The sequence below is a fragment of the Dicentrarchus labrax genome, unplaced genomic scaffold, assembly GCF_905237075.1.
Source record: "Dicentrarchus labrax unplaced genomic scaffold, dlabrax2021, whole genome shotgun sequence".
NCBI lineage: Eukaryota > Metazoa > Chordata > Actinopteri > Moronidae > Dicentrarchus > Dicentrarchus labrax.
The window spans coordinates 5,575,910-5,603,474 of record NW_026136709.1 but is presented as its reverse complement, the minus strand read 5'-3'; the positions used below and the strand labels follow the sequence as shown (position 1 = coordinate 5,603,474).

The 27,565-nt window shown below is 43.2% G+C and overlaps 1 protein-coding gene across 1 annotated transcript; it reads right to left on the bottom strand.

The window, feature by feature from the left end:
- Positions 1–330: 330 nt before the first annotated feature.
- mkxa (mohawk homeobox a) lies at positions 331–27,565 on the bottom strand. The gene is made up of 7 exons (XM_051411256.1): positions 27,370–27,565; positions 25,877–26,162; positions 23,366–23,525; positions 20,643–20,796; positions 16,777–17,172; positions 3,244–3,277; positions 331–3,114 (listed from the first exon to the last, which is right to left on the bottom strand). Exons 2-7 carry the CDS (start codon positions 26,050–26,052, stop codon positions 2,907–2,909), a joined length of 1,128 nt encoding a protein of 375 aa, XP_051267216.1. The 5' UTR covers positions 26,053–26,162; positions 27,370–27,565; the 3' UTR covers positions 331–2,906.

Genomic DNA, 27,565 nt, shown 5'->3' with positions numbered 1-27,565 from the left:
AAAAACTGTGAACTGTACCTAGCCTAATCTACCTGCTCAGCACCCAAATGCAGACAAAGTTAGTAACCAGCCAATGAACATAAAGCATCTGCTAAAGAGCATTAGATATTTTTCTGAGGAGCTGGTGGAGACAAAAACAAAGCTAAAGTTAGGAGTGAATGTTGCAGTTACAATCGTCAGGTTAACACAAATACGTGCTAATGTTGCTCTGTATCACGTGAGCCTTAATAAAGTCACTGCTGTGTTTACCGTTTCTTTCAGCGCCTCCATGTGGCCAACATAAACTGTTTATGAAAACAAACATTAACAGATGAATAAAACACACACTGCTTTTCATTTCCTTCAGAGGTTTATTCATTGCTTTGACCAAGAAACAACTGTTTTTATAAAAGAAATTTTACATGAGAGCAACAAGGAGGAGATATGCATTTGGTCATTGGATTGAAAATCCAGTCTCTTTCAAAACAAACAAAAAGAAATCTCAATTTATATAACTTAACAATAAAAAAACAAACTATGGTCACCACTTTCTTTGTTTTTACAAAGTCTGTAATAATAATTTATAGGCTTTAATACATACCGTTGCTTTCCATTAGTCAGCATGGTTGTGATAGCAGGGCTTGTGCTGGAGAAAGGCATGTACAGTACCAAAGTCTTGGCCGTAGAAACCCCTTTGTTTTACTCGTAGTGTCGTTGTTGGGGAGGGACTGTAGGTAGGACCAACAAAGGCTGCTCTGTTGTCTCTGAAGCCTCCTTCCCTCGCTCTGTCTCTTCCCAGAGAGCGGGTATCGTGTGAGGTGTGAGGGTCGCGAGTGGTCCAGAGGTTCAGAGGTGCGATTAGAAACACAAGGAGCCGGCCCGGCACTACCCCGCAGCTACCCTGCCTGGATCAGGTGTATAAAAAACACATGTGGGAGCCCACAACCCCCACTGAAAAGCAAATACTGCCTGGGGATTGGCTAGTGCGATTGATTTCATTATACTTCCATCGGCACGCTAAAAGGAATAATATAGGGTTGTCCTTCATTTCTTTTCCTTCTCCTCACCTTTATGTAAAAACACATTCATCCATAAGTTCTCAATGGAGGCTGTGTGTTTTCTGATTGAAACAAAGTACTGCAGCTTACAGTTTGCACATTCAAGACATAAAAAAGGTCAAAAAGTCACTTTGTGCAGCTTCACTCCCTCTCAAGGTCCTTGACTTTAACACAGTCTGGGTTGTCCAAAAAATTAAAACTGCACAAATTATGAAGGAGTGTACATTTTGACACACATAAACAGTACCTTGAAGATATACATAAAATTAAAAAGTCAGCATAGAGAGCCAACTTCAGTTTCTCCCATAAGCCCAACTTGATTTCCCCCACTTTGTGAACTTGGCATCGTTCACCGCAAACGTTTATAACATATGCACCGTACATAAGTACTTTCTATAAAGGAGATTCTTTCCATTGGATGACAAAAGAAGCTCTTAATGCGGTACGGTTAAGTGAAACCAAGTACAAAGTTTTGATCAAAAACAAAACAACCACATATACAGACTGACAATAACAGATACTTTGAACACTTCCTTGGCCGACAAATAGATAATACTGGAATGTATTTTTGAAGACAAACAAAAAAAAAAAGCTAGGGGTAGAGAGTCAAACTTTTAAGTCTATCCTCTGGCTTCTTGTAAACAGCAATTTGAATGTAATGCTAAACAGCTGAGAGGGCTGAGGATCAAACGGCTGGGTGGGGGGCAGCTGGTGGTGGCTTTTCTTTTTCGTTCACTCCGGACTATCTTGTTCTTGTTCTGAGCACAAACACGTGAAAAGGCAACACTGTCCACAGAAAACACTGATAATGCAAAGTGAAAACATCCCTTTTAGGTCATGGCATTCTTCTGTCAGAACAGACACTGTACTGAACCTTAACGCACGCCTGAAGGTCTATATGATCTATCTGTGTCTCTGCGTGGGGGAATGTGACTTCATCTGGGTCCAGCTGAGCACATTTCAGCAACTAAAAGCCCAGATAAGACAGGAATCCTTCGCTGGTTAATGAAATCCAAGGCCGCTTAACGATCTGCTGCTCACGTTCGGGCATCTTATCTACGTACGCGACAGTTATTGTTGGCCCGCCAGCAAGGAGAAGCTGAGACAAAACAGCGTCAGTTTACAGTCAAAATGAAGACTCCAGTCAAAACAAGAACAATGTCACGCTGCTGGGTATGTTCTAATAAAGTGTGTATCTGTGTGTGTTTGTGTGTGTGTGTGTGTGTGTGTGTGTGTGTGTGTGTGTGTGTGTGTGTGTGTGTGTGCTATTTGAGTTCATCAATGCCTCAGATGGTGAGCTCATTCAGTCCTTAAGGCACAGGCTGGGGAGTTTTCATTCAGAAAAAAACAAATCCTGAATTGTGACTGTGACTCGAAACTTTGTCAAATATTCCTCCACAAATTCCCAACAGGCACCTCAGTATGTGTACTTTGCATTGACGACAGTCGGTGAGTTACTCGTCTAAATAACAAAGGCACTTTGGCAAAATACAAATTTTCGTAGCGTAAAAAAAGAAGAAATTAAAAAAAAAATCAGACTCATCAAAAATAAGTTAACATTACAAAAGTGTCTTGTTTTAGGAAATACTGCAGTGAAACTATTATCAACACTTGTCTGCCGCACGTCAACCCAGCAAAGAAAATGATGGTCAAGGCCTCTTTTGCACTTTTTTAGACACCAATAACAACCAAAAAGAATGAGAGTTCTCTTTTTGTTCCACGCTTCCTCGCCTCAAACATCCCCCCCCCTCCTTTAACAACAGTTCTCTTTTCATTCTCTCCAGGGGGAGTTTATGTGGACTCCGGCGAGTTTGCTGAAACAGGAATGTTTGCTGGTTTGCATAGAGAGATGGGAGGATGACGTCAGCGCTAATATTTCTGCATCAGCGGCACTTTAACAGTCTTGATCTCTGCTATATGGGAGGACTTCTGGATGATGCAGCTGGTGGTCCCGGAGGCGCTGTCCTTCCCCTGCGCCAAGTTGGTCAAGGCCATGGCAGCGTTGATCTCCCTCCAGTACGTCTCGTCTTTGCCCTTCACCTTCTCCTTCTGCACAGCTCCGACGCCACCGCTGCCACTGATCATCGCAAAACATGCGCACGAAAGAACAAAACAGAGAGCGGAGAGTTAGAGGTCAGGCTCGGCTTGTAATGAATGAAAACAGAGGGTCTGATATGGGCTGCAAGGTAAAAGAAAGTCCACTCACTTGTCACATTTACTTGATCCATGGTCTGTGGTTTCTGAAAGTACAAGAGGAAAAAAAAAGGTTAATTTTGCAGACTTCTCTGGGGTCAATGAGGATTTATTGAAATCTAGCTCAACGTACAGGCTCAGGAGGTGTGTGTGTGTGTGTGTGTGTGTGTGTGTGTGTGTTTGTGTGTGTGTGTGTGTGTGTGTGTGCATGGTTTTGTGTGAGGTCTCTATGTGTACACCCTGTCCAGTGCAAACATGTGTTGCTCTGTTTTCTCTCTTTGCTCAGATGCTGGACAAAAAGGACGTTTTGCAAGAAGCCGTCAAGCAACAAGGTGACTAATAGGATCGAGTTGAAAGATGTTTGTTATGACTCATAAACTCCATTCTCTAATATTTTGTTCGAAAACAAATGGGCCCCGGCCAACGTAATTGAGTTGTCTGAGGAAATCAGATTGAAAATGACTGAGCGTAAAAGATTTGAGTGGGAATGAAAAGGCAGCAAGTGAGTCAGTGAGAGAAAGATGGATGTCTGCTCTCTTTTTTTCCCTCTTCAAATGGGAGCAATCTCTGTCTCATATGTAAAACATTAGTGGGGAATAGCAAAGTCATTAAACAATGAAACCAAACTTCTCTTCAGGGCAACCAGTGTGTTTACTTCAGCGTGCTGTTCACTCGGGGAGAAAGACCATGTGTCGTGTGTGTGTGGGTTAATTTGCGTGTGTGTGTGTTTGCGCTGAACCTGTCTTCTGTCTCGGGTCCAGCTTTAGGTGAGTATTGCCCAGCAGTGAATATGATGACACAGGCTTGGCGTTTCATGGGGCATTAAAAGAGAGCAGAGCATCTGGATTTCCTAGCTGTGCAGCCTCCAGGCACTTTCTTTAAGTTAACCAAACAAACAGCTAAGGCCCTGTGAGCTTTTAAGAAGTGCAATCTTGACCAGGTATAGATGACCGGCCCACTTGAGAACCTTCAAAAGAGGGCAAAGTCTCTTGAAAGACCCAGTTAGTCCAAAGGTACCAAAGACTTTATCTTACCTAGGCTCATTGCTCAACAGTGAGTTCCTGCTCTCTTCCTGCTTTTTTCTTCAACTCGCAGATGTCCCACCACAAACACATCACCCAGGGACAACCAGTCTCCTGGAACCCCCCCCATGCCACATTTCCCAGTAAAGCAAATGTCTAAACCTGAGCTGCCGTTTTAACGAGCCCTTCCTTGCGCCACCGTCACCGCAACATAGCAGTCGACGGGCGTTCCTGAGCGCTCCCTCCTGCTAATGAAAATCTGCACCCTTCATTTTCGCTGGAATTTCATTCCCATGATTGTTAGAAGGGACTGGAAAAGGTTGTGCGAGGACACTGTGTTTGGGGTTTAGCATCGTCGCAGACAGCCGCAGAGACGGAGAGCCAAACTCCTCCGGCGTCGGAGAAAGCACACAGGAGATTTTACCGTTCTGCTTTGTCACCTCTAACCTCGCCAAAGCCCTCCATAGACTTTCCAAAGATCTGGATCCAGTGTTCAGGCTTTAGCAAGCTGCCATAAGTGCCTAATTATTCCCAACGCCTCGCTCTGTTCCTCCCTTGTTTTCCAAAAATGTTCCCATGTAGCGTGACCCATGCTGACAGTCTCGGGTTCACGGGCCCCGGGCTAATGTGGACCTGATTATGAAATTTCCTTTCATTTTCCCATTCGCTCTGTAATAGGTGTATTCCACAGAGAGAGATAGACTTCACTCTCCACAATTTTTCTCTGTTGATGGTTCTTAGACAGAACAGAGGAATGTGTGCGCACGTGGGAGAGGGAGATGAGGACATGATAACCCAGAAGTACAAACCACAGAATGAGATTTTAGGTTTTAGTGTGTCAAAGCGTTCCAACAAAATCCTCACATTCTCGTCTGGCCACAAGCTCCCTGCTGTCCTGTCTTTCCCTTGGTCTTTATCTTGCTTCATCAGTGAGTCCCTTTTGCTTTAGTTATATTCCTCGGGTCCCCCATCCTCTGTCCTCCACTTGCCCCCCCATGTTGCAGGGATCTGCTGTTATACCCCCTGATCCAGGTACTCGAGACTGACCATTCTCATACAGCGCAGCCAAAACAAATGCAATGTTTCCCGTCTATGTTTTAACAACGGGTGACTCTGTGCTATGTCTTCTTCCACATTTTCAAAAGCTGTTTTTGAAAGCCCTTGATATTATCCATCTCTTCTTCATCCCATATTTTTCTTATTCTATATTGTTTTTGCCATTTTTCAAATGTGTGAAGGAATCCTCTGAACTCTATCTCAATCCACTCTCCTGATTGTTGCCAGTGCTCGAAAGCAGATTGGCCCTGATTAAAAAATATGCACCATTCTCCATAATCACAGCTCTGTAATTACAGGCCAATTACACTGTTTTCATGTGTTGTTTATGTTCCCCCCAAATATATTAGCTCAGTGTTTACTGCTGCGGTGCCCGGTGTGAAGATTGGTTGGTGACAGCAGCAAGGAGGTCAATAGCTGCAACATCAAAGACAAACAACATGCAGAAGAAAGTGTGTGTGTGTGTGTGTGTGTGTGTGTGTGTGTGTGTGTGTGTGTGTGTGTGTGTGTGTGTGTGTGTGTGAAGTCACTGTGGGCTGTGGAGCGCAGTGTGTGAGTCTTTCCATCCACAGCTTTAAGTGTTTCCAGTGTGTGTGTGGCAGCCACTGTCCAGATGCTCCATTCAGAACATACAAAACAGTGTTCTCTGGCAGGTGGAGAAGGTGTGTATATTAAGCTTAAGCGGGCCACTATGACCCCCAGGACCCTCCCCTTGGACTAGGCACCAGTCCTTTCCCTTAGGAACCCTGGACCCCAGGATCTGGAAATGCACCACAGTACAAAAACTCTATTTCCAAAGCTCTGTGCCTAAAACATCTAAAACTAAGATTTTTTAAAACAAGAGCATTGCCAAAGACTCAATAAATCGCCAATAAATCACAGAGGACCTTTTATTATTTTCTTATTCTTTTTTCCGTGTTTTTTCTATTTAGATTTTTTTTGCTTTACTACTTTGCTACTGAACACTCAGTCCACTTTGTTGTTGCCTTTGGGCTTCACTGACAGTGGGGTTTCACGGACCGCCAGAGGGGAAAGCTAAGATGTCTGATGGTTTCTGGCGGCATGCTGGAAGTCCAAAAATACTAACTCACTTAACATCACCGCGGGGTAATGGAGGCAGAGCAAAAAGAGGGCAGAAAAAAAAAACAACAACTATGAGTAGCTTTAACAAAACTTGGTGAAAATGAGGGAAAACAAGCGTGGGCTGACAAATTAGAGAGGGAATGAGGTTACACCTGTTAAGACGACTGCGGAGGAGAGTGGTTGACTATCATCATTACCATCTGCTGCTGTTGTTAGCAACATACAACAATAAACAAGGCAAGACAAACCAAGGGCTGGGCTGAATTAGGCAGACAAATAAACACAAACACACACACACACACACACACACATACACACATTTTATATGACATTTACGTTTCAGGCTTTTAGTTGGTGGTCTCATCCACAGTGCCTTAGAGTAAGCGTCAATTCTCATGTCACCAAAAATCACATGTTGCCAAAAATAAGTGTTCAGTGGCTTTACAGTGTTCCCGTAAACAACAAATAGAAAACAACAGAATTATGTTTAAAACAACATTACAGATGAGAGAAAGGACGGTATTTATTTATTTATTTTTTTAATTTGCATATTTTCTTTCTTTATGAGGGTTAAAGGTTGATACCACTCTCATGTCTGTGCATCAACTATGTAGTAAGAGCCGGGTGGCGATTAGCTTAGCTTAGCATAGAGACTGGAAGCAGGTGGAAATAGCTAGCCTCACTCTCACCAAAGTTAAAAAATCTGCCTACACATTGTATCTCCATGGAAGTCAGTGCCCCTGGTTGCTAGTCGCCAAGAAACAGTTCCAGCATATAGTGAATGTAAAAGTTTGTTCTTGATCCCGGGTGTAGTAGTTCCCAAGACAAGATTATCTTAACTCAAGTTCCTCAGGGACTCTGCGAGTTACTAAGTTCCATACTTAGACCATGAGCTGACTGCATCTGCTGATGATAAACTATTAAGTGTACAGCTATAAATGTTAGTAGGTCATTTATAAAGGGTAATAAACCATCAAGTCTGCGGTTACTCATGTTAATAAAGTCATTAAGAAAGAGTTTCTCAATTTCATCAAGTCATTCAAGTAATCAGAAAAGATCAAGCAAATGTTGTAAACACCGGTCAGAAGGTCTTTTTTAACCACCTGCCAACTGCAAAGTTCTTTCTTTTAGGTTTGACGAATAAATCATTTATAAAGGAAGACCTATTAGAAAGTGGTATCAAAACGTTGTACGTCACTGGGCAGACGCTGAAATGTGTTTAAATCGACCAGAATGAGCAGATTATTCCACTACAGGAGAAACAGTTGGAAACACACACACACACACACACACACACACACACACACAAATCCAAACTCATTTGTTGAAGAAAGGAAATGAGCTCAGCTGATTTCCTCTGAAGCACCTGATGAGAACCAGAGTGGCGCAGCAGACTCGACAATCTGCTCGCCGCTGACCTGTGCAACCGCAGTGCGGATCAGGATGAGAACAGATCATCCTGTCATCAGGCAGCTCCTTTGAATCCTCAGGCAGTCGGTCGAGGTCTGAGGATGAGTCAGGACTTACTGTCACCACAGGTGAGTCACAGCTCTGTGCTGGACAGAAAGTGGATCATCCTGCAGCCACACTGTACCTCCAGCAAAGCCTGTGTCATGAAGCTTACCGCATGTAAAGTCAAATTACAGCAGATGTGGCAGTGCGTGGGCCGGTTACTTTTACTCTCTTTGGTTCCAACCAAAGAGGAGATGACCAACGCTTCAGGCGACTTCTGCTTACGTCTACTGATGCTATCTTTGATCTGACACCAACCCAGGCCTCAGTCTTGAGCACGAGCTGCGACACACAGCGATCACTCATGCTATTGGCCTTCCAGGTCTATCATTTATATATTTCTTTAATGATCTGTGCTTCTCATAATGTTGAGAAGAGTCTGTAAATGAAGTTAGAGATGCCTTGGCATTCCACCGCCTTGCACTCTGCCAACACTACTTTTATATTACCTCTCCCAGCCATTCCTCTCCCCGTCTCTCTCTTTCTGTCTCTACGGGTGGTGAATAAGTCTGAGTCTGAGGCTCCAAAGAACCAAACTGTCAATTCCACTCAGTTAGCCAAAGACATCATACACGGCGTGAATTAAATGCCTTCTCCGTTTGCCCTGACAACACTTTCATCACTTAAAAAAATATTGAATAATTAGCTCTTTCGCTATTAAATAGAGCATACACACACTGACACAGCCCGACAGATACTGAGCCACTGCCCAAAAACCACTCTCCCATCGGCTGCATTTCTTTTTCTGTGTTGCCTTTTTTCCATGTCTGCCCGGGAGATGACACACTGGTGTGGCTGTGGTCGGGGCAGATAACCAAGATCCTGCAATGAGGATTACGCTTTGTGTCCTTGCTAGATGGAGAAATAATAACAGTGTTTCAGATGTTTAAGCGCTGCCAGGTTGTCATTGTGTTTACGAGTGCCAGTAAACAGAGTGTAATCAGGGCCCCCGTAAATCAGCCAAAATGGGAAGAGCGTCTCGACGAAGAAGTAAATACACTGCCATGGCGAGCGTGTGAGTGTCTTCTCCGTGTGTGTGTGTGTGTGTGTGTGTGTGTGTGTGTGTGTGTGTGTGTGGGGGGGTGTGACTGGGTGTCATGGACAAACAAAAAAAAAGGGCCCGTCACGAGCACAGGAATTGGGGATTGGGACAACAGATGATTGCATGAAAGTGATCATCACAAAGGATTGAAGAGGAGACAGTGATAGCATCAGAGGATCAGACACTTCAAATACCGACTTCATGACAGCGGGGACGCTGGACGCTGGAGTGGGGACGTGCCTGATGGCGAACAGATGAGCCTCTTATCAGCGCTTTGACACAACAGGTACAAAAGAGACAAAACAGGGCTGACTCTCTCCCCGTCGGGCCATCCATCACAGGTTCCTCAGTAACATCCTCAGGGTTGTTTGCGGTGCGGAGACACGCACATTAGGGGGGGGGCAAAAACCACGAGTAAACATTATTCAAAGTGTTTTCATGTGCCCCAAAAATATCCTTTTTTTCGGGAGCTGGACGCCAAATGATATGTTTGTGCTGCACTCACTGTGTGTCATTATGTTGCAATTCTTCACAGTGGTAGGTTCAACTGCCCTCTCACACTCATGGGGGATTTCTGTGTGTGTGTGTGCGTGTGTGTCCTCGCTAGGTCACACCTCTGCTCTCTCATTAAACCTCTCTCTGCTCTCCTCCATCCCGTGGGAACACGCAGTGGTAGTCTATTGTTCTAGACACAGCTCGGCTTTTAAAATGGAAACAATTTGTGTTTTATGCAGACCAGGGCAGTGCGGCTCGGTTTCCCTGACTAGGCAGGCAGCTGTGTTTTCTGAATCTGATGACCCGATTGTGTGTGTGTGTGTGTGTGTGTGTGTGTGTGTGTGTGTGTGTGTGTGTGTGTGTGTGTGTGTGTGTGTTCCCGAGAAGCCTTGGCGTGCTGATGATTTAAAAACGACCAGGTTGAGAGGGCTCATTATTCCGCACTCTTCCCGTTCTATGTTAGGGAGTCGCGTATAAACAGTGTCTGCGCTGATGTTTGTCTGTTAACACTTCCCCGCAGGCTGACGGCTTGGATGAACACTGTCTCAGTCTGCTGCTGTCTTCTCTGTTTGCCTCGCACCGAGCCTCTGTTTAGTGGCCGGAAGCCAATATCCCAGCTTCCCAGTGACAGAGGTTCACCATCAGGGTTTTTTTTCTTCCTCTCTCTCGCTCTTCTTTTTATCCACCTTTCCATTCGCATGAAGCTGCACCACAGCTTACTGCCAGGATTATACCTCCCCCTCTGCCAACTCCCAGTCGTTCCCACCGTTGGACCAGCCACACCCTGAAGGACACTTCACAGCCTACATCACAGGAGACTCCACACTGCAAGTGCAAAACGGAGGCTCTTATTTTGAAACACAAGCACGCTAACCATGGTGGTGGTAGCATCTGTACACATATGTACATAAAAAAATCCTATTTTAAGCTAAAGTTATATGTGGAAGTCATGTTTGTAACAGCTAGCTGTCTTTAGAAACAAAGTCCCTGTTACTCTGGATAATCCACAAACCACACTGCCTCTAGTAGTGGTTCCTAAAGTGGGTGCAACAGCACCCTGGGGTACCTTAAGGACAGACCAAGGATGCCACAAGAGTTTCTTTCATTTCCATTTTTATAGCACATTTTGAAGAGCATTTTTCTGCATTAAAAATGAGGCAACATTAACAGTAACTACATTTTTATATGACATTTTCGGAAAATGAAATTGCTAAATAATACACAACATGATGTGTGTGCATTATTGGTTCTGGGTCTCTTTCTAAAGTCACAAAAACATAAAGATTTTTCAGGTGATTATACACTTATGAAAACGTAACCTTTGAATATTATATTCTATTTCTGCTAATAGATCCTCCTGAATGGTACACACTAGACCTTAAAGTTTAATATTTATCTGCAAATTGGCAAAGCAACATAGCATAAAACTTAATGATGATGTTCAAATAAATCTTTGTTTTGTCAGTTCATTCAAATAAATTCTTGTAAAAGTCTGTTGAACCACTGGTTCTCTGGTTCAGCTGCAGTCATCTACCAGAGGAAACAGTTGGTAGTGAGCTCTCTGAATAATCCAGCATAGCAGGGAGTTTTTGGAAAGTTTCTAATGAAAATGTTAAACCCCTCTGAGGAGAACAAATATAATTCTGATCAGAAGTTTCAGAGGAGGAAAACTCTCCACATGGCCAGATACCACTGAGAGTAAGTGCAAAAATATGGGGGGAAAAGGAGAATATTAACTTTCACTTCAATTGTTATTTGGACCCAAGCCCTAAATCCAAGTTGTATTCCTAAAACAGCACCTTAACAAAATGAGGCCCAGTCAACTGTCCTCACTCTGTTGAATGTCCCTCTTCTCCCTATCTTTGTGAGAAGAAATACAAGAACACACACATCTCATTTCTTCCGTCCACAGTCTCTGTGTCTCTTAGTCACAGCCACCGTGCTGTCTTTCTTCTCCCAACAGGCCATTGCTGGAGAAACTCAAACTCTAGATCTGGATGGAACAAGTGCCTCCCGCTCCTCTTCTCATCCCTTCCACACTGATTCCCAAAGCCCAACCTGAACCCAGCGAGTCTTGGCGAAAGCCGCTGCCTTGGAACAACATCCCTAACCCCTCCTCCTCTCTCTGTATTCCCTCTATCCTTTCCTATGAAACTGTGGAAAGAGAAGATCGTAGCCAGTCTATCCACATCTCTGGATTCCTAAGATGAGGAGTCCTCATCCATCACTGTCGGGGAGTGGCTCATTGTCACCGAGCGGGCCCCGCGTCGAGCATTGTCTTTCCTGTTGCTCTGTGGCCAACAGTAAATTACACCGCCGCTCATCAGTCAGCAAATGTGACATCGGCGTCTTAAATCAGAGACAACAGCCACCATCCCTCAACAACGCTGCTGCATAAATCATCACAGCAGGGTTTCTCTTTGGAGAGGAAACCAGAGAGACATTAATGGTAAAGGAAATCCAGTTAAGTATATCTTGTTAGTAAAACATACAAAAGCAGTCATGATAGAAATCTTTTTTTTATCACAAACAACCATCGGATCTTTCTACCATTCTACCTCAAGACAAGAAATCCAAACATTCTTTTTTTTCCACATTAAGATGACTTTTCTTCCATTCACCTGGACGGCTCCAGAGCTCCTTAAGTGCCACTAAACTCTCCAGGATTCAATAACTGTCTGGCACTCGCTGTGACCTCATTTGAAAGGCCCTCAGGACCTCAGCGGCTGCTGTCAAACGCCGCTGTTTTCACTGAACGCATTTCTAAGAAAACTATGTGTCGCCGAACACCACCTGACATAGAAATAAGTCACTTTATATTTATATTTGTTGATGCAGAATGCAATGAATCGTAGCAACAGGCAAAAATAAATATGAAAGCAGTATTTTTAGCCATGTTAAGTTTAAGTTTAATTTGTCCAATACAATAATTTCCTTCATAACCAAATACCTGCAAAAATAATGTCATTCCCATAAGCCTCAGCTGTACTTTGTGTTTCGTGCTAATTAGCAAAAACAAAATGCTAGCATGCTAAATTAAGATGAACATAGTGAAAAGAATACGTGCTAAACATGCTCAGCATTTTGGCATTAACATTAGCATGCATCAGTGCTTAGCTAGCACTGCCGTAGCCTCACAGAGCCGCTAACTCTCTCGTCTTGTGAAATGATTGAGGGAACGACATGTAGCTAGCAAACAATGGAGAGTAAACAGGAAAACGTATAAGCAAATCAAATAAATATGCGTTCCAAACTCCTTTTCTCACCCCACTAGCGGCATTGGTCCTAGGGTCGGGTCCACCGCTGTGGTCCAGATTGAAATATCAACTGTTGGATGACTTCCCATGAAATTTTGTGTGGACATTCACGGTGCCCAGAGGATAAATCGTAAAGACTTTGGCGATCCACTTTTCATCTCGCGCCGCCATTTGTGGAAAAATGTGTCCTCCTAAGTGCAAAGTATCTAACGTTAGCATGCTAACACCCCGACGTAAAAACACTATCTGCTTTATTTAAATAAGTTGTTAACCACATTTACTGTATATAATTGTTTGTTTTCATGGGAAGGAAACTACAACCTGAATTTCATTATACAGCCCTGCGCTTTAAAATGACAATTAAAATACCCTGTATCCTTGTAAACATCAACATGTTAGCATTTTCATTTTGAGCAATTAAGAATGTGGACGATAGCATTTAGCTCACACAGACTGTAGACTTTAATTCATTTTCATTATCTTAATTTAACAGATGCCCTTTCGAAAAAAGGCACATGAAAATCTAATTATTGGAAACTTGCTGGTGGCCAATGACTTGCTTTCAGCTATCGGTACTTTTCCACATCAATAGAAGCATTGGCAAGCGTTCTACATTACCCATCAGGCTACTGCACTCAGCTGTAACCAGAGTCCATAAAGGAGAGAACCTGAGAAAATGTACCACTGTCAGCCTCGTGTAAAATGTCTGACCGAGATCTCTCAGTCTCCGTCCGCAGAAACGTTGGGAGTCATTTGGCGTATAATGATCTATATGATATCGGACGGGGCGAAATCTGGTACGGAGCAAGAAGAAAAACACTGGGCCAGATTCCTGCCATTTAATATCCCATTAAAGGGTAATTTGGCATGAAACCCCTGGCATGTGTGATGGAATTCTACTGCTCCTTGTGTTCAATGAAATTCCCCACGGGCTTTGGACTGTAGGTGTGTGTGCGTGTGGATGTTTGTACTGGATGTGTGTGTGCATGTGCTTGTATGAGGCCTGTGAACGGTACATGAGTGTTTGTGTGTGTGTGTGTGTGTGTGTGTGTGTGTGCAAGTGAGTGAGTCCTTTCAAGCCAGCAGAAGTGTAGTTTTCCACTGGGGTAAATCTACACTCTCCATCTCCTGCCACGTCTGACTGCCCTCTGTAGTCACAGATAACACTGTGGGCTCAACAACAGCCAAATGGCCCATTAATGGACTTTTAGCCAATGGGATAGTGGTTGCCAGGCACGCCACTTTTGCTTTGACCAATCAAAATTGTTTTACAGGGCAGGAATTCGGCAAAAGAATGTGCCAAAAGACACCTCTTTCTTTCAAGTTCACATTCTTTTCCTCCCTACTGGAAATGTCAGACATTTTCACCAAATGTAGGGGGAGCCATCCACAGAGCTTAAACCTGATTTATTCTGTCTTTTTTCTCAGATACAGTACAGATTTATGCTACTCAGGGAAACAGTTTTCTCTTATAAAAACACAATAAAACTATTTGTAAAAGAGGAATGTGTTCACTACAAAAATATCTGGAATGCGCAGCCACAGGAGAAAAAACTTGCAGAGGAAATGATGCAAACCCGAGCTTAAAATTATTTCTCTCTGCCTCCCTCTTTCATTTGCTGTCTGCGTCGGCGAGATCAGATGTGGAATTAAAATTTCATTTTCCCGACTTTTCTTTGTTTCGTTTGTTCAACTGGGCGATCGCATCGGAGGGCCCCAGCAGGTGTTCGATCCCATGAGTCAACACCGCCTCGGAGAACTTTCCATGTGTGGATTCAAAAGCTTCTCTTGCATGTAACAGAGTAACACTCCTGTAAAGGTGCCAGAGCCCGAGAAATCCAAGAGGGAGAGGTCAGCGCCAAGAAATTATATTAACCATAGAGATAAAATAGTTACTCTCTATTAAAAACAGCAGGCCAGCCAGGTGAATTAATCCTTTTTTGGGGGTTTCTCTTATTAAAGTCTGCTAGAGAGGGAGTTATAAGTCTCACTTGGTCTATCCTTCTCTTTCTTTCGTTCTCCATCTGCGAGTCCCAGCAGGTGCTTCAATGTGAAAAAGCCCGATGTTCGCCCGGGTCACAGGGTTTCAAGTTTTTCGATCCGTTGATGCATTTCATGCAGTCCCCACACACACGCCCCCACCCTCCTTCACGCTCACATAATATGAAACACATTTGCCCATATGGGAGCTTTGAATGAAACACAATAAAACCTGCTCTTCCCTGAGCAAAGCCCTCGTCCTCCGTCACTCCATCACCTACACCTTCAAATCCGCCCCCTCCAGGTCCTGTCCGTGCTCAGCAGAAAGTGAAAACATTACTATTGGTTATGAAGTGAGCCTGAACAAAGGCCCAGTGTTCTCAGCTGAAGAGGAGCTTGGACAGATCTGACCTTGATTGTTCACAGCTCCGACGGGTTGTGAAAGTCTTTGCAGAGTTTTGTGATTTGCGAGGGCCTGACACTAAATTCACAGTTAAGAGAACACCAGTGTCAATTACATCACTGTGAGACATTTGAAGCTGGTTCAACTTAAAACTTTCCCCTGCTGCCTTGAGAATGTGAATCAACTGGAGTAATTGGCTCAAAGTCAAAACATTATTTAAATGTAACACAAAGACAACATATGAATCTACTCCCAGGAAACCTGTTAACAAGCAGGACACACATCAAGTTTCCATTATATATTCTATTCTTCAAATGACAAGTGTCTCTAGAGAGTTTTGACCCTCAAACAATGCATGCTGGGAAGTCTACTAATATACTAATGCTTCTCTTGAATTTCTCTTTAATGAGTTATGTGAACACTCTGCAGTACTTTGACTCCACTCAAATTTTAAATCACAGGACTTCAACTCATAATTCTAAGTTTTGAAATTGTCTGAAAATAAAATGTTTAAGTTGAATTAATGTGAAATTAACATATTTCCATTGAACCAATGAACAATTAGTTGGTTGCACTAAATTCTTGTATCTTTTGCAGTCATTACATCCCATTTATTTCTGTCTACATCTGCTCTAGATTTCCTACAATTTTGCAATTTTGCTGGGGTTTTTTAACTTTATTTGGATGTCTATTTTGAAAAGTTTACACTGCTGAATCTAGCTTAAAATCAACTGCTGTACAACAAAGATGCCCTAAATAAAAACATGTGCTAGTAATTAAGTCCGTGAGGCGACATTTTTTAAAGGATTATTTCCTTCCAGTAAGTGTCAAAACCCAGAAACAGAACATATTGTGCAAAAACACACATCTGGGTAAAAAGAGACAGTAAAACAGTAGCTTCATCTGACTTCATCTCACTGACACCGGAATGTGTTTTTCATTCTGTAGAAAAACTAATGATAGAAAACGACTTTCTCTGAAGAGAGCAATATGAATAATTCCACTGGCCACAAGAACATCAGCAGCAAAAATGTGACCTATATCAAGATGTTCAACTTTGTTTTTCATTGTTACTTTTCTTTAAAGGTTATATCCACATCGTCTAAAAAAAGAAACACATGCCCCTGTAACACACGGTCTGCCGACGCACAAACACACTGCCCGTTTGCCTTGCCCCTGCTCTCTCAGCAGGACCTCATGGCAGGATCAAAGGCATGCCAAACAGTAGTCTGAAAGTGAGCATGTTCCACATGGCCTTGTTGTGTCTGGCCCGCTAAAACCTGGTCAGAGGAACTGGCTGGGGGGAATTCCTTCTCTGCTCGGCTGCAGTGAGTGAGAGACAGCCAGTGTGAGTGTGTGACAGTACATGAGCTCCTCCGTTGTGGATATATTATAAATATATTTAAAAGGCTCACTGTATCCCTTTACTGCATCTCCACTTCAGTAGTGCAAGAATCACATTCGGCAACGCCATATTAAATGAAAGTGTGGATGTGGAGGAACACAGTGTGAGAAGGCAGCAGCTGTGTAATATAGAGAGAGGCAGAGAGGCAGACAGTTGGAAATAATGGACCAGCTGCAGGAATTAAAACAAAATGTGCAGATGGAGGGGACAAAAAAAGAACAAAAGTGAAGGATGTCGTGTGTGTGAGGGAGACTCTTGAAGGGAAAGAATGCAAGAAATGTGGCTCCTTACCAGCCCGATAAACAAAGTTTGCCTCAGCCTCAGAGGAGGACGGCGAGAGCAGCTCGTCGTCGTACTCGTTGGAGCTGAAGGAGCCGGAGTGGTTCCTCTTGCGAGCGTCCATTACGGCGTTGGCCACCATGACGTGACGCAGCGAGTCGTTCAGGTAGCGATGCAACAGGCTGCTCTTGTACTTGGGCGGAGACACGTAGTCCTCGGCCAGTGAGGCGGCCTCGGCGGCCGAGCGCAGCCCCGCGCCCATGCCCATGCCCATGCCCATGCCCATACCCATACCCATACCCATGGCCATGCCCACCATGGAGGAGCCCTCCTTCTTGATCACGCTCTGGTACATGGGCTTGTTGAGCTCCTCTGGGCCGCTCTGTGTCCTCTGAGGGTTGTCCCCATCTACACCATCAAGGGGCAAAATGATAAAAAAAAATCATTTAGTTGCAATGCAGAAATAAAGGGCTATCTATCTTTCATAGTGTTTCTGTTTGTTCACACTCACACTTGCATAAACATAATTCAAGTGAACCTATTGTCACAACTTAAATAAATGCATGGTTGCAAGATAAAACTTTTAATTTATTGATTCAGATAAAACTTTTAAGTTGCAAACATTATTTTGATGAGTTGATGAGTTTATGACATAAATAATGTGGGGAAACTACAACAACAACCACAACAATTTTTATGAGCAGCCTAATCAACTTAAAAACGTGTAACGTGTTATCAGATATTAAGTAAATGATCATTAAAAACACCTTTGATTGAAGAGGAAACGTTAATTCCCCTATCCCAATGTAGTACATTTGTTAAATATAATTTAATTAGAAGTTGCCATAACTCAAAAGGATTGATGCAAACAAATTTTTTTTTTCTTTAGCCAAAACATTTGTTTTTAGAGTCTTCCTACTTCTTCTGTGCCTTTTTTCTCACCTCTAACTTAAAACTGTTTGTTGATATGTGTGTAAGTGTATGTGTTGTGTTTTCAGAAAGTTTGCATATATTTGCAGATATAATGAGTTATTCTTGAAATGCAATTTTTTTTAATACACATTTGATTTGCATCTATATGTCAAACCATGTGTAATTATTTGTAGACGACGAATGCTTTTTAATAACTGTATAACTACAGACATCCATTTATATCTCAGCACCTGTATACCGTATAAACTCCATTAGAATTTTAAAAAGTTTATTATTGCACACTGATCAACCGTGAATACGTTCATTGAGACGAGGTAGCAATCAAATGCATTTTCTTCAGCAAATGCTTCTCCAGCATTGCACGTTCATCCCCACTGACTCACAGTCTGGTTATTTTGAGCTAATCTTGAATCTAAATACCAGGGCAGGGAGATTTCAACCTGGCGCTCCTGCCCTCCTGTTGGCATCGCCTCAAGAGCAGAAAGCCCAGCCGAGACTTAAGACGCATTACCAAACCATAACGGATGGTAGTCTATTTCCTCTCCATCAAGAGCACATTGCCCCGCTATTCCCCTACAGAAATAAATAATTTCCAGGGTGCTCTGCAGCCCAAAGATTGAATTAAAGCACAGGTCCCTACCTGATGAAAGGAACAGGGAGGAAAGATAAAACACTGAAAAACCAGATATCCTCTGGCAGCAGGGAAATCAGGGAGAAGTTCACTCTAGTTACTGTCCCTGCCAAGACTGTAATTTTGTAATTTGGGAGGTTGGACATTTGATTCAGTCTGGGCCAAATTAAAATTATAGCTCCCACATATCAGAAACACATGGAGGTAGCGTACTTGCTCTCCTTCCCACTGTGCCGTCTGAGCTGGATTCCAGCGAGCGCTTCAGCCTCTCCTGTGAAACCACACAAGCGATAATAAATCTGACCCGTCATTATAATCCCAAGACAGTGCCCTTTAATATCTAGGTCTGCCACCTTTGTAAATACTACTTCCTTTTTCACACCTACAGTACATGACAGCGTGGCCTCTCCAGATCACATGCAGAGAACAGCATTTTCTCTGTCGGACTTGCTACTGTAGCTACAAAACAAGCTGGACCATTTCAGGACAGTAAGAGGAATGTACGCCGAGTTAGAGGGGTCAGGTCTGGCCCCATAAATAGCCTCTGGAACAAAAGCATAGGCTTAAAAACATAATGGAGGGCCTTTTAACGCATGGGTCAGAAGTGTGAGCAGGCTGCGGATAGCTTCATAACCATAATGTGACAGGGAGAAGAGTCAGGGAGATATACAGAGCCTCCGGTGGTACAGTGGCCTGTGGCGGACACAATGCAAACACCATGCGCACATTCCTCTTCCAGCCACACGCTCAGCCTCTCCTCCTCAAAAATTTAATTAGAGATCACTGACACCACAGCGCTCTTCCTCTCTGTTCATTCTCTCACTGCATGAGTATGTATGTTTTATATTTTTTTTGTTTCCTGACCATGTTTTCAGTGCTGTCAGTGAGTAGAAAAAAGCAGTTGCTGTAAATACCAGGCTGACAGAGAGCTACTCATTTTCAATTGCAGGCTGAGAGACAGAGGTTGGCTCAGCGGGGTGTCTTAATGACAGCGTGTCGCAGGCCGCCGGCGTCGGTGTCTCTCGGCTGGGCTCACACACACCATTTATATACATCCAGAACATGGCTCTGCATAGTATAAGCCTGCTTTAGGACGGGCACAGAGGGAGAGGCCTTTGGCCTCATTTCATGTTATTATGCTAGATTTGAATTTTGAAAGAAGCATGATGTAAGGAGATTTCCTGGTCACTCTGTACAAAGAGCAACAGGTTCACACCAGAGTGTGTGACCAATTTCTAACTGAGGGCTGAGCCATTTTGCTGCGATATCTTTGAAGTGATCATCCATCAGACTGATGGATAGAGCAGTTACGCAAATGGAAAAGTTTTCCACCATGCTTACAAAACATACATGTTAAATCCTGCCAATCAACAAAACCAAATGATTCAGAGTCAGAAGTAGATTCAAGACTATAATGCAGCTTTTGTTTTCATCTAGAGTCAGTTTCAATAGAAGAGAACTGTAGAATAACTCCAAACCACCTACATCCCCATTACAAGCAACCAGAACTACAGAGGTCAAGGGTCACAGCCAAAGGTCAGACAACTAGCACTACTGTTGTGCTAAATAAATAACAATATTGACTCCTAACTGCCTGTTCTTACTGATCTCTGCACTATTTATAATAATAAAATGGAAGCTTCATTATATTTTTAATTTGACACAGGTTTATCAAATGATATGGTAGTAAATGGATTAAAGACAAATGTGTGTAGGAATAGGTATCGTGTAATGGCAGTAATCAACTGAAATAATGAAGATCCATGAAGAAGAACTATAGTCTGACACAGAGCTAGTGTTATTTGTGAAACCAATAAAAGAAATATAAAAAGCTTCTCAGTGAGAAGGACACTACTTTCAGGGAGGCAGGGAGCGCTGAGTAAACTTCTCTCTGCTGTTTTAAAGGGGCACTGCAGAAATTCAGTGTTATAGTTTGATACATTTGGGGGGGCTCAAAATAGACAGGAGACAGATTTATCTGTGCAGGAGGGTCTCTGGTGTGGCTTTAAAAACGCTGGATCCTAAAATTCCCATAATGCAACACAAGAGAGTCTTTCATTAAACTCTTCTTGGCTCCTACATGCCCACTTCTTTCAAACCCCATATTTCCAGGGTGTAATGCAGACTTTCTGTTATAGGTTTGGACTAAACAGCCTGTGAAGAAGGTCTGGGGCCACAGAGCAGTTGCCCATTTCAGTAGTGGAGCTGTGATACAGGCCGTTTGTGAATTCTCTACCGTCCTTTTTACAACACAAACCTCTTTTATCTTGGAATGCAACTTGGAAGAGAGAAGGAGCCGCTGCTCGCGCCGTACCTTCTGAGCAGCTGTCCTCGCTGCTGACGCTCAGCCTCTCGGCGTTGCCCTGCACGTATTTGTTGTAGAGCTTGATCCTGAGCGCCCAGCTCAGGTCTGGCTGCCTCACCGTGTTCTTCAGTCGCCTCCTGGCATTGGCAAACCAGTTGGAGACCTGAGAGAAAGGGAGGAATAGAAAGAACACAGCAAATAGAAACACATGTTATTGTTTGGACTCCAAACACTTCCACATCCATAGCAAAACAAAGACTATCCTTTAAGAAAACGTCTGCTCCCTGCCTGCAATCAGTCTCATTCAGAAAAACCAAGAGAGACTCCAGGCAAAAGACAGAAACAGAGTCAGGTTTCTTAAAGCACTGAGCTTTAAGAAACATCCCAGACGCTCCAGAGAGACACCCCAGCATGCATCTTTTCTGTATCAACGCCATGAAGAAGCGTTTAACGCCCTCCAAACGGCCAACGGCCAGCAAACGCAACGTTTCATTAACTAATGTTCCGAACGAGATGTACGTCCCCCGTGCTTATTCTGGACCCGCACGCCTCCCTCCAATAATACATTTTTTCCAACACTGTCTTCAAGACGCAATAAAAAAGACACTTGAGCCGGCGCTCTTCCTTTCACTGGGAAGGGAGACCATTAGATGTTATACTAGAATAACTTTTCATGCTCAATAGACTTCCAGCGGCTTATGAAGGGGGCTAGGACAGGGGCCTTATGCTAGAGTACTTATTTTTCTGATCCCCTCTTTCAGTATCGCGTTTCTCGTTAACTAAGACCATCCCACATCCCTTTGTCTCCAGCCCAGCACTGTGGCACACCGGGGGGAAAGGCGGCATCTAGTACATGTGGCTTGGCCCAGAGGGGAGGCGAGGTGAGGTGAGACGAGGCGAGGCGTGGGACGGCTCGGCTAATGAGGACTGGAGGAAAGATGGCTGTCAATGGGGTGAGAGAAGAGAGAAAAGAGAGAAAAGAGAAAAAAGAGGATGGCACGCCTGCTCAGATGACACCCAGAGAGATTTTTTTGAAAAAGGGGGGAGCCAAACCAGCTCTCTCACCCATGGCCTGTCTGCGCTGTATGTGCCGTAGAGGAGACGGCATGCAGGCACGGCGAGGGATTTCGGCGGTGATGGAGAGATGGCAGTGGCGTATTAGCAACAAACTTAAAAGAAATAATTTACAACATTTACATGGAAAAAAGGGGGCTGTTTTTGCTAAAACATGACAGATTTAGTTGCTTTAAACACCTGGTGCCAGGTGGGTGTCTTCAGGGGAAAATGGACAGGAAGTGATGCGTTGTACATTACTGGCAGTGGCAGCAGTGGTTCGTTTGGACCAAACAGTGGAAGAACTGGGTAGCTCTGAGTCTCCGTGAATGGATAAGCAAAAGAATGCCACCTAGAGCCGCAACTAACAATGATTTTCATATTGAATCAGTTGGTTATTATAATTATTTAGTCTATAAAATGTCAGAAAATAGTGAAAAACACCCATCACATGTTCCCAGAACACAAGATGATGTCTTTAAATATTTTCTTTTAACTGTATGTCCAAAACCAAAATCCATTTTATGTAATTTACAGAGATTAAAAATAGAGACAAGCTGCACATTCTCATATTTGAGGAACTCACAGCAAATTTTTTTAAGCATTTTTTTCTTAAATGATAATTGACCTCGATCAATTAGAACACTTTTGTTTCGATTATGTGACAATAAAAATATCATAACATAAAAAAAGGCGATGAAAACATTTCACCTGCCTGTCATCTCCCTTGTTTAATTTCAAGGAATCATCCGCCGACCTTTGACACCGCTTCAGGTATTTGGGTGTCAGCTTAAATGTATGCGTGTGTGAGGTTGTGTGTGTGTGTGTGTGTGTGTGTTCGCCGGTGTCCAACACAAAGCATTCCTCTGCACTCTGCTCGCCCTCACCAAAACAAACAGCTCCATCAGGCTCCCAAAATGAGAACCAGATTAAGCGTCGTGGCCGGCGGCCCAAGAAAGCCGCCGCAGACTCTGTGAGGCCGTATCAGTGACCTTGTCAGCCAGATGATACTGTACACACACAGCTGCAAGTGCCAGACACAAAACACACTCATATTCACCGCTGGGTTTCCCTCTCAGTGGTCAGTTTGTCAGGCGCTACAGTCAGGTTGTCCACTGTACTCATGTATTATCAGTAGAGGGTGCAAGAGATCTTATATATTTAACTACACCTAGATTAGTGGTTCCCAACCTGTGGCTCAGGACCATCCAGGGGCCTGAAGATAAATGAGAATAAAATACATTTCTGCTACTCATAAATGGGTTGATTTTTCTCGATTTTCTGAATAATTTTACCTGTTCACGCAACTATAATTTACAATATACAAAAATTGAAGACATAAAATCACTTTTTTAAGAGGTCACAGGTCAAGAACAGAATAACAAACTGCAGCATTTGTAAGACGGTAGGAATAACATTAACCACCTCTGCACCAGAGCTGTAAAATAAACAGCTCAAGATGTAAAACCACTTTCTTCTCGCAGCCTCTTAATTGCAAATACACCTCAAAATCCAGCTTTTCAGACCTGATTAGACAGAAACTCAACCATAGAAATCAAATTTCACTTTTCCACCCCTCACCCAACGCACTCATGCCTGCACGAACACTAAGAACCCCCTCACTTTTCTCACTTTTGTTAGCCTCATCTTGTCTCTATCAGCAGGAGGTTTAGACTCACCTGGACCAGGGTCATTTGCGAGCCGAGGGCCAGCAGGATTTTCTCGGTCTTGGTGGGGTAGGGATTGTCTCGGTGCTTGTAGAGCCACTGCTTGAGCGGCCGCGCCATGTCCTGCAGGGCCTGGCGCTTGTGTCGCACTTTACCGCCGCTGGGACGACCCCTGTGGAGGAGCAGGAAGACTAAATGTCAGCCGACTGTAGGGAGAACTGACTGTACAAGATAGTATAGAAATGCACATGCAGATAGTTCATGTGTCAGTGAATTATGGGGCACATTTTGGTGGGTTTTAGCTTTTTTTCCACATCTAAATCTTGATTGTTTGTTCTTTTATCTAGCACATGTATCCTTTTTTTTAAATTATGTTTTTTTTTACTTATAATGTGCCATGAAACATGCAGGATTTAGCCTTTCTTTATAGGTGCAAGAAAGGTGATTTGACACGTACCCATTCTGCATTTGTCAGTAACATCATGCTCATTATATCAGGATAACATGTTGGTGAATAGTAAAATGTCCCTTTTTTCAAATGAAATCTGGGAAGGCTATAAAAGAGAACCAGGATTATGTTGTTTATTGAAGTCAACCAAACAATGTTGTGCAGCTGCAAAGCGGAGTCCTGAGCGGGCCGGCATGTTGTCTGAATTCGTTAGTCATGACACATAAAGTGAACACTCTATACAGTGTGCAATTTTCTCACCCAGAGCACTGCAATTAAGCTTAAGAGACTGTTGGATTAAACGAGAGAGAGACACAGCGAGAGAGGCAGACAGAGGCAGGGAGAGAGAGAGATGCGGCCGCTCGCAGTTTATTTTTCATTGCGTGTCCCACAAACCGCCAACACGTTGCAATGAAACAAACAAAAACATCTTGCTCAGGCGTACTATTTTTTATTTTTTTTGCCAGATTAACATTTCACACCCAGGAGAAGTGGATGAAGAACAATGTAGCTGGGTCGCAGTCACAGCCAAGCCATCACACAAGGGACTGACAAAAAACTGAAATTATACTTCTGGTTTTCCTTTACAGAAAAGGAGCATGACACATGTCCAGAGGATGCTATAAAAACATCACAGCAGGGGTGGAGATCAAAAATATATATTGTGAAATCCCAAATCAGCAACTCTGTGGTGAACACAGCTACTAACAGCTATTCTAAAAATCCAGTAATGATGTTATAGAACACCACAAAATATTGTGAAATCACTGCAGACTCACTATTACAAACACAGGCCCTGTGAGTGCGTAAAAGAACATCAAAACCTTTTTCATTCAGCTCCGTCTGAAGCAGCCTGTTGGGACTCCAGCTCTGTGAAGCACTCGGTCACACCTTAGCTCCAGGTTTTATGAACCTGTAGATGTCAGTATGGTGCTGCGCTCTGCGTCTCCCTTTATCTCACCAAAAAGCTCCACTGTGTGCAGATGTAACATATTTTAGTCTAACCTCAAGTCTGCCTGAGGTTCATGTTCTACAAATATTTTCCTTGTAATCTCGATCAGTATGAACATCCGAGAGGACGTTTTGCTCCGTGTTCTCAACTTAGGTTTAAACACTCAACCGCACAAACACACACACACACACACACCTCTGTTTAATAATTAAATGTTCTTCATTATTACTGATGCTTCCCTTGAGGTGACACAGTCACACAAGTTCAATAACTCATAATAATCTTCCTTATTATTGAAGGTTACTCCTGGAGGAGGCTGCTTAAGGTCACTGCTCTCCCTCTGTTCTCTCTCGCACCACAAACATGAAAATAACACAGAACAAATAACTTCACCTGATCTTTTCTGCCCCCTGTCACATTAAAGGAAAACAAAAAATATATTTTTAAAAATACACTTGGTCCTTGTGTGACTGAGTAGACCACACAGAGAGTTGAAGGGCACATTTATTTATTGGGAACAGATGGAGACCTCTATAAGACAGGCTACCGAACAGGCTGACCTACTTATTAATTTTAAGATTAGCTGTGAACATCAACACCTAAATGGAGACCAGATTGGGGAACGGTAAATATGAATTCCTTCATCCATCACATCCTGTTGCATTAAAGCCACATGAAAAAAGTCAGACTGCATAATCAACTTGGTGTTTCAGTCTGGAGATGTAAAACATCAGTAGTTATACTTTTAGACTCATAAAATACCTTCCATGTGTGTTTTATCTGCGCGTAAATTTCGACTTTTTGTGCGTAAATGCGTAAATTACGCACAGCTGCACAAACCATTTTATCATTATATTAATTCATCGCCAATGTAATTTTAAAGGAATGTGGCCCAAGAAGCCCAATCTGAGCTTGATATTTCTTAATTTTGCGCACAAGCTGGAGAGATAACCGCAGATCCCTGACAACAAAGCCATCGCTGTTGTCCACTCTCCGTGGGTCAACTTGTGCGGAGTGAAACGACCGCGAAATATAGGTATTCCTCATCAGTTAATCCACATGTTAATACAAGCCACACATGCCGACCGGCGGCGTTAAAAAGACAGCAGAGTGCTCCACATACCCGCTCCGCCTGTGTCTGATGGCCTGGTTGTCTCTGATGGTCTGGTTGCTGGAGAGGAGGTCTGGATGCTGCCCGTCGATGACTTCTAGATAATTTCTGCTGCTCATTTCCACCTCTTTCGCCTTCTCCTCGAACAGGACCTGGCTGCTCAGCTTGTTAAACACAATGGTGTTCATCTTTGGCTAGAATATTCCTCCCGGATTTCGCTGATGCGCAAAAATAACAAAAAAGAAAAAAAGAAAAAGAAAAATCTCCTCGGATGTGTCACAGTGTCCCCGTGTCTCTCCTGTGGAACAAGTGTGGATATTTTACAAAAGGAGAATATATATATATATATATATACTGTATAGACACTAATGCGCTCTTGAACTAAAAATATATCAGGAGAAAAAAAGCTTTAATATCTCTTTAACATTTAATATCAGTCCTAGAAAGCACGCACTTCTCGGATAAGTTATAATTTGACACCTTCCCTGCACTGTACGCCTGCTCACACAAATACACCGAATTAAACAGCATGTAGACTATCTTGAGCTGAAGCGGACCATGCGTAACTGCGCTGTTGTGCTGCGTCATTATAAGGTCGTTCTTTGTAAACATTTGCATATGCAATTCCAATTCATAACAAAGGATTTGTGTGAACTGGTTAAGCATAAAAACCCAAATAGTTGCTGTTAGTTTGGTGCGCATTGCATTGTACAGATGTGTTTGGAAATAAGCAACAAAAAGTAACGCAGACAGCCTCATTATGAGCAATATGGACAAATACATTTAATTTTATTCGTGTTCAGTAAACCCTATCCACAAGTTGGACTGTTTATTCAGTCTTCATAGAAAACTCTATTAAATGCACTTTCACTGTATTTTCTATAAACAGCTATGGAGCACAGAGAGCTCCTGCAGTGCAGTCTGCAGACTGGGTGTTTTGGATTGTAAAAACCTGATTTGAGTTTTATAAAATGCGTTTTAGAATTCCAGTACAAGCATCTTTAATATTTCTACCCAGCCTCCTCTGCACTGCGGTCGCGTCTATAAAGCCCGAATGGTTTATTTTGGTTCGCGCTCACCCCCACTTTTTTATGCAAAACAAACAACCCTGCAGGCTCCAGAAATGTGACATTTTTGTTTTTCTCTTCAGCTTCAATTTAGAATTTCCCTGCACAGGTTGAATATTGAATCTGCCACGGGGGAAAAGACGCACCGTGATGTGGTGCCACCGGCAGCACCGGCAGCCTGCTGCCAGATAAGTGCAGTACCGGGTAGGGTTGTCCACTGGAATAAACAAACATCATACTGGCAGTGGATTTTTAATTCATATTTATATTAATTATTACATTTTATAATGATTAAAGTCTGATGTCAGAGTAAAGAGCAGCGGGAACTCAGACCTGCTCATTCAAAGTTGTGTAAACTGACTTTAGGTGTGTTTATCCTTCCCTACATCCCAGTTCCAACATTAACCATCAGTGTGTCGGTGTATCTCGGTCAGTTACCTGTCCCCGGCCCCTCCTGCGTCTCTCTGCTGTTTAGAACAATAATCCTGTTTCCAGTCGCCCATGCCCTGCTCACATGTTCCCGTCCTGAGATCCTGAGCTCAAACCACACGGACCGCCGTCTGCTGCTCGGCTTTATCCAGCGGCCTGCGCACAGCCGCCCGGGACTCTGAATATCTCACCCTGCTCATGTTTC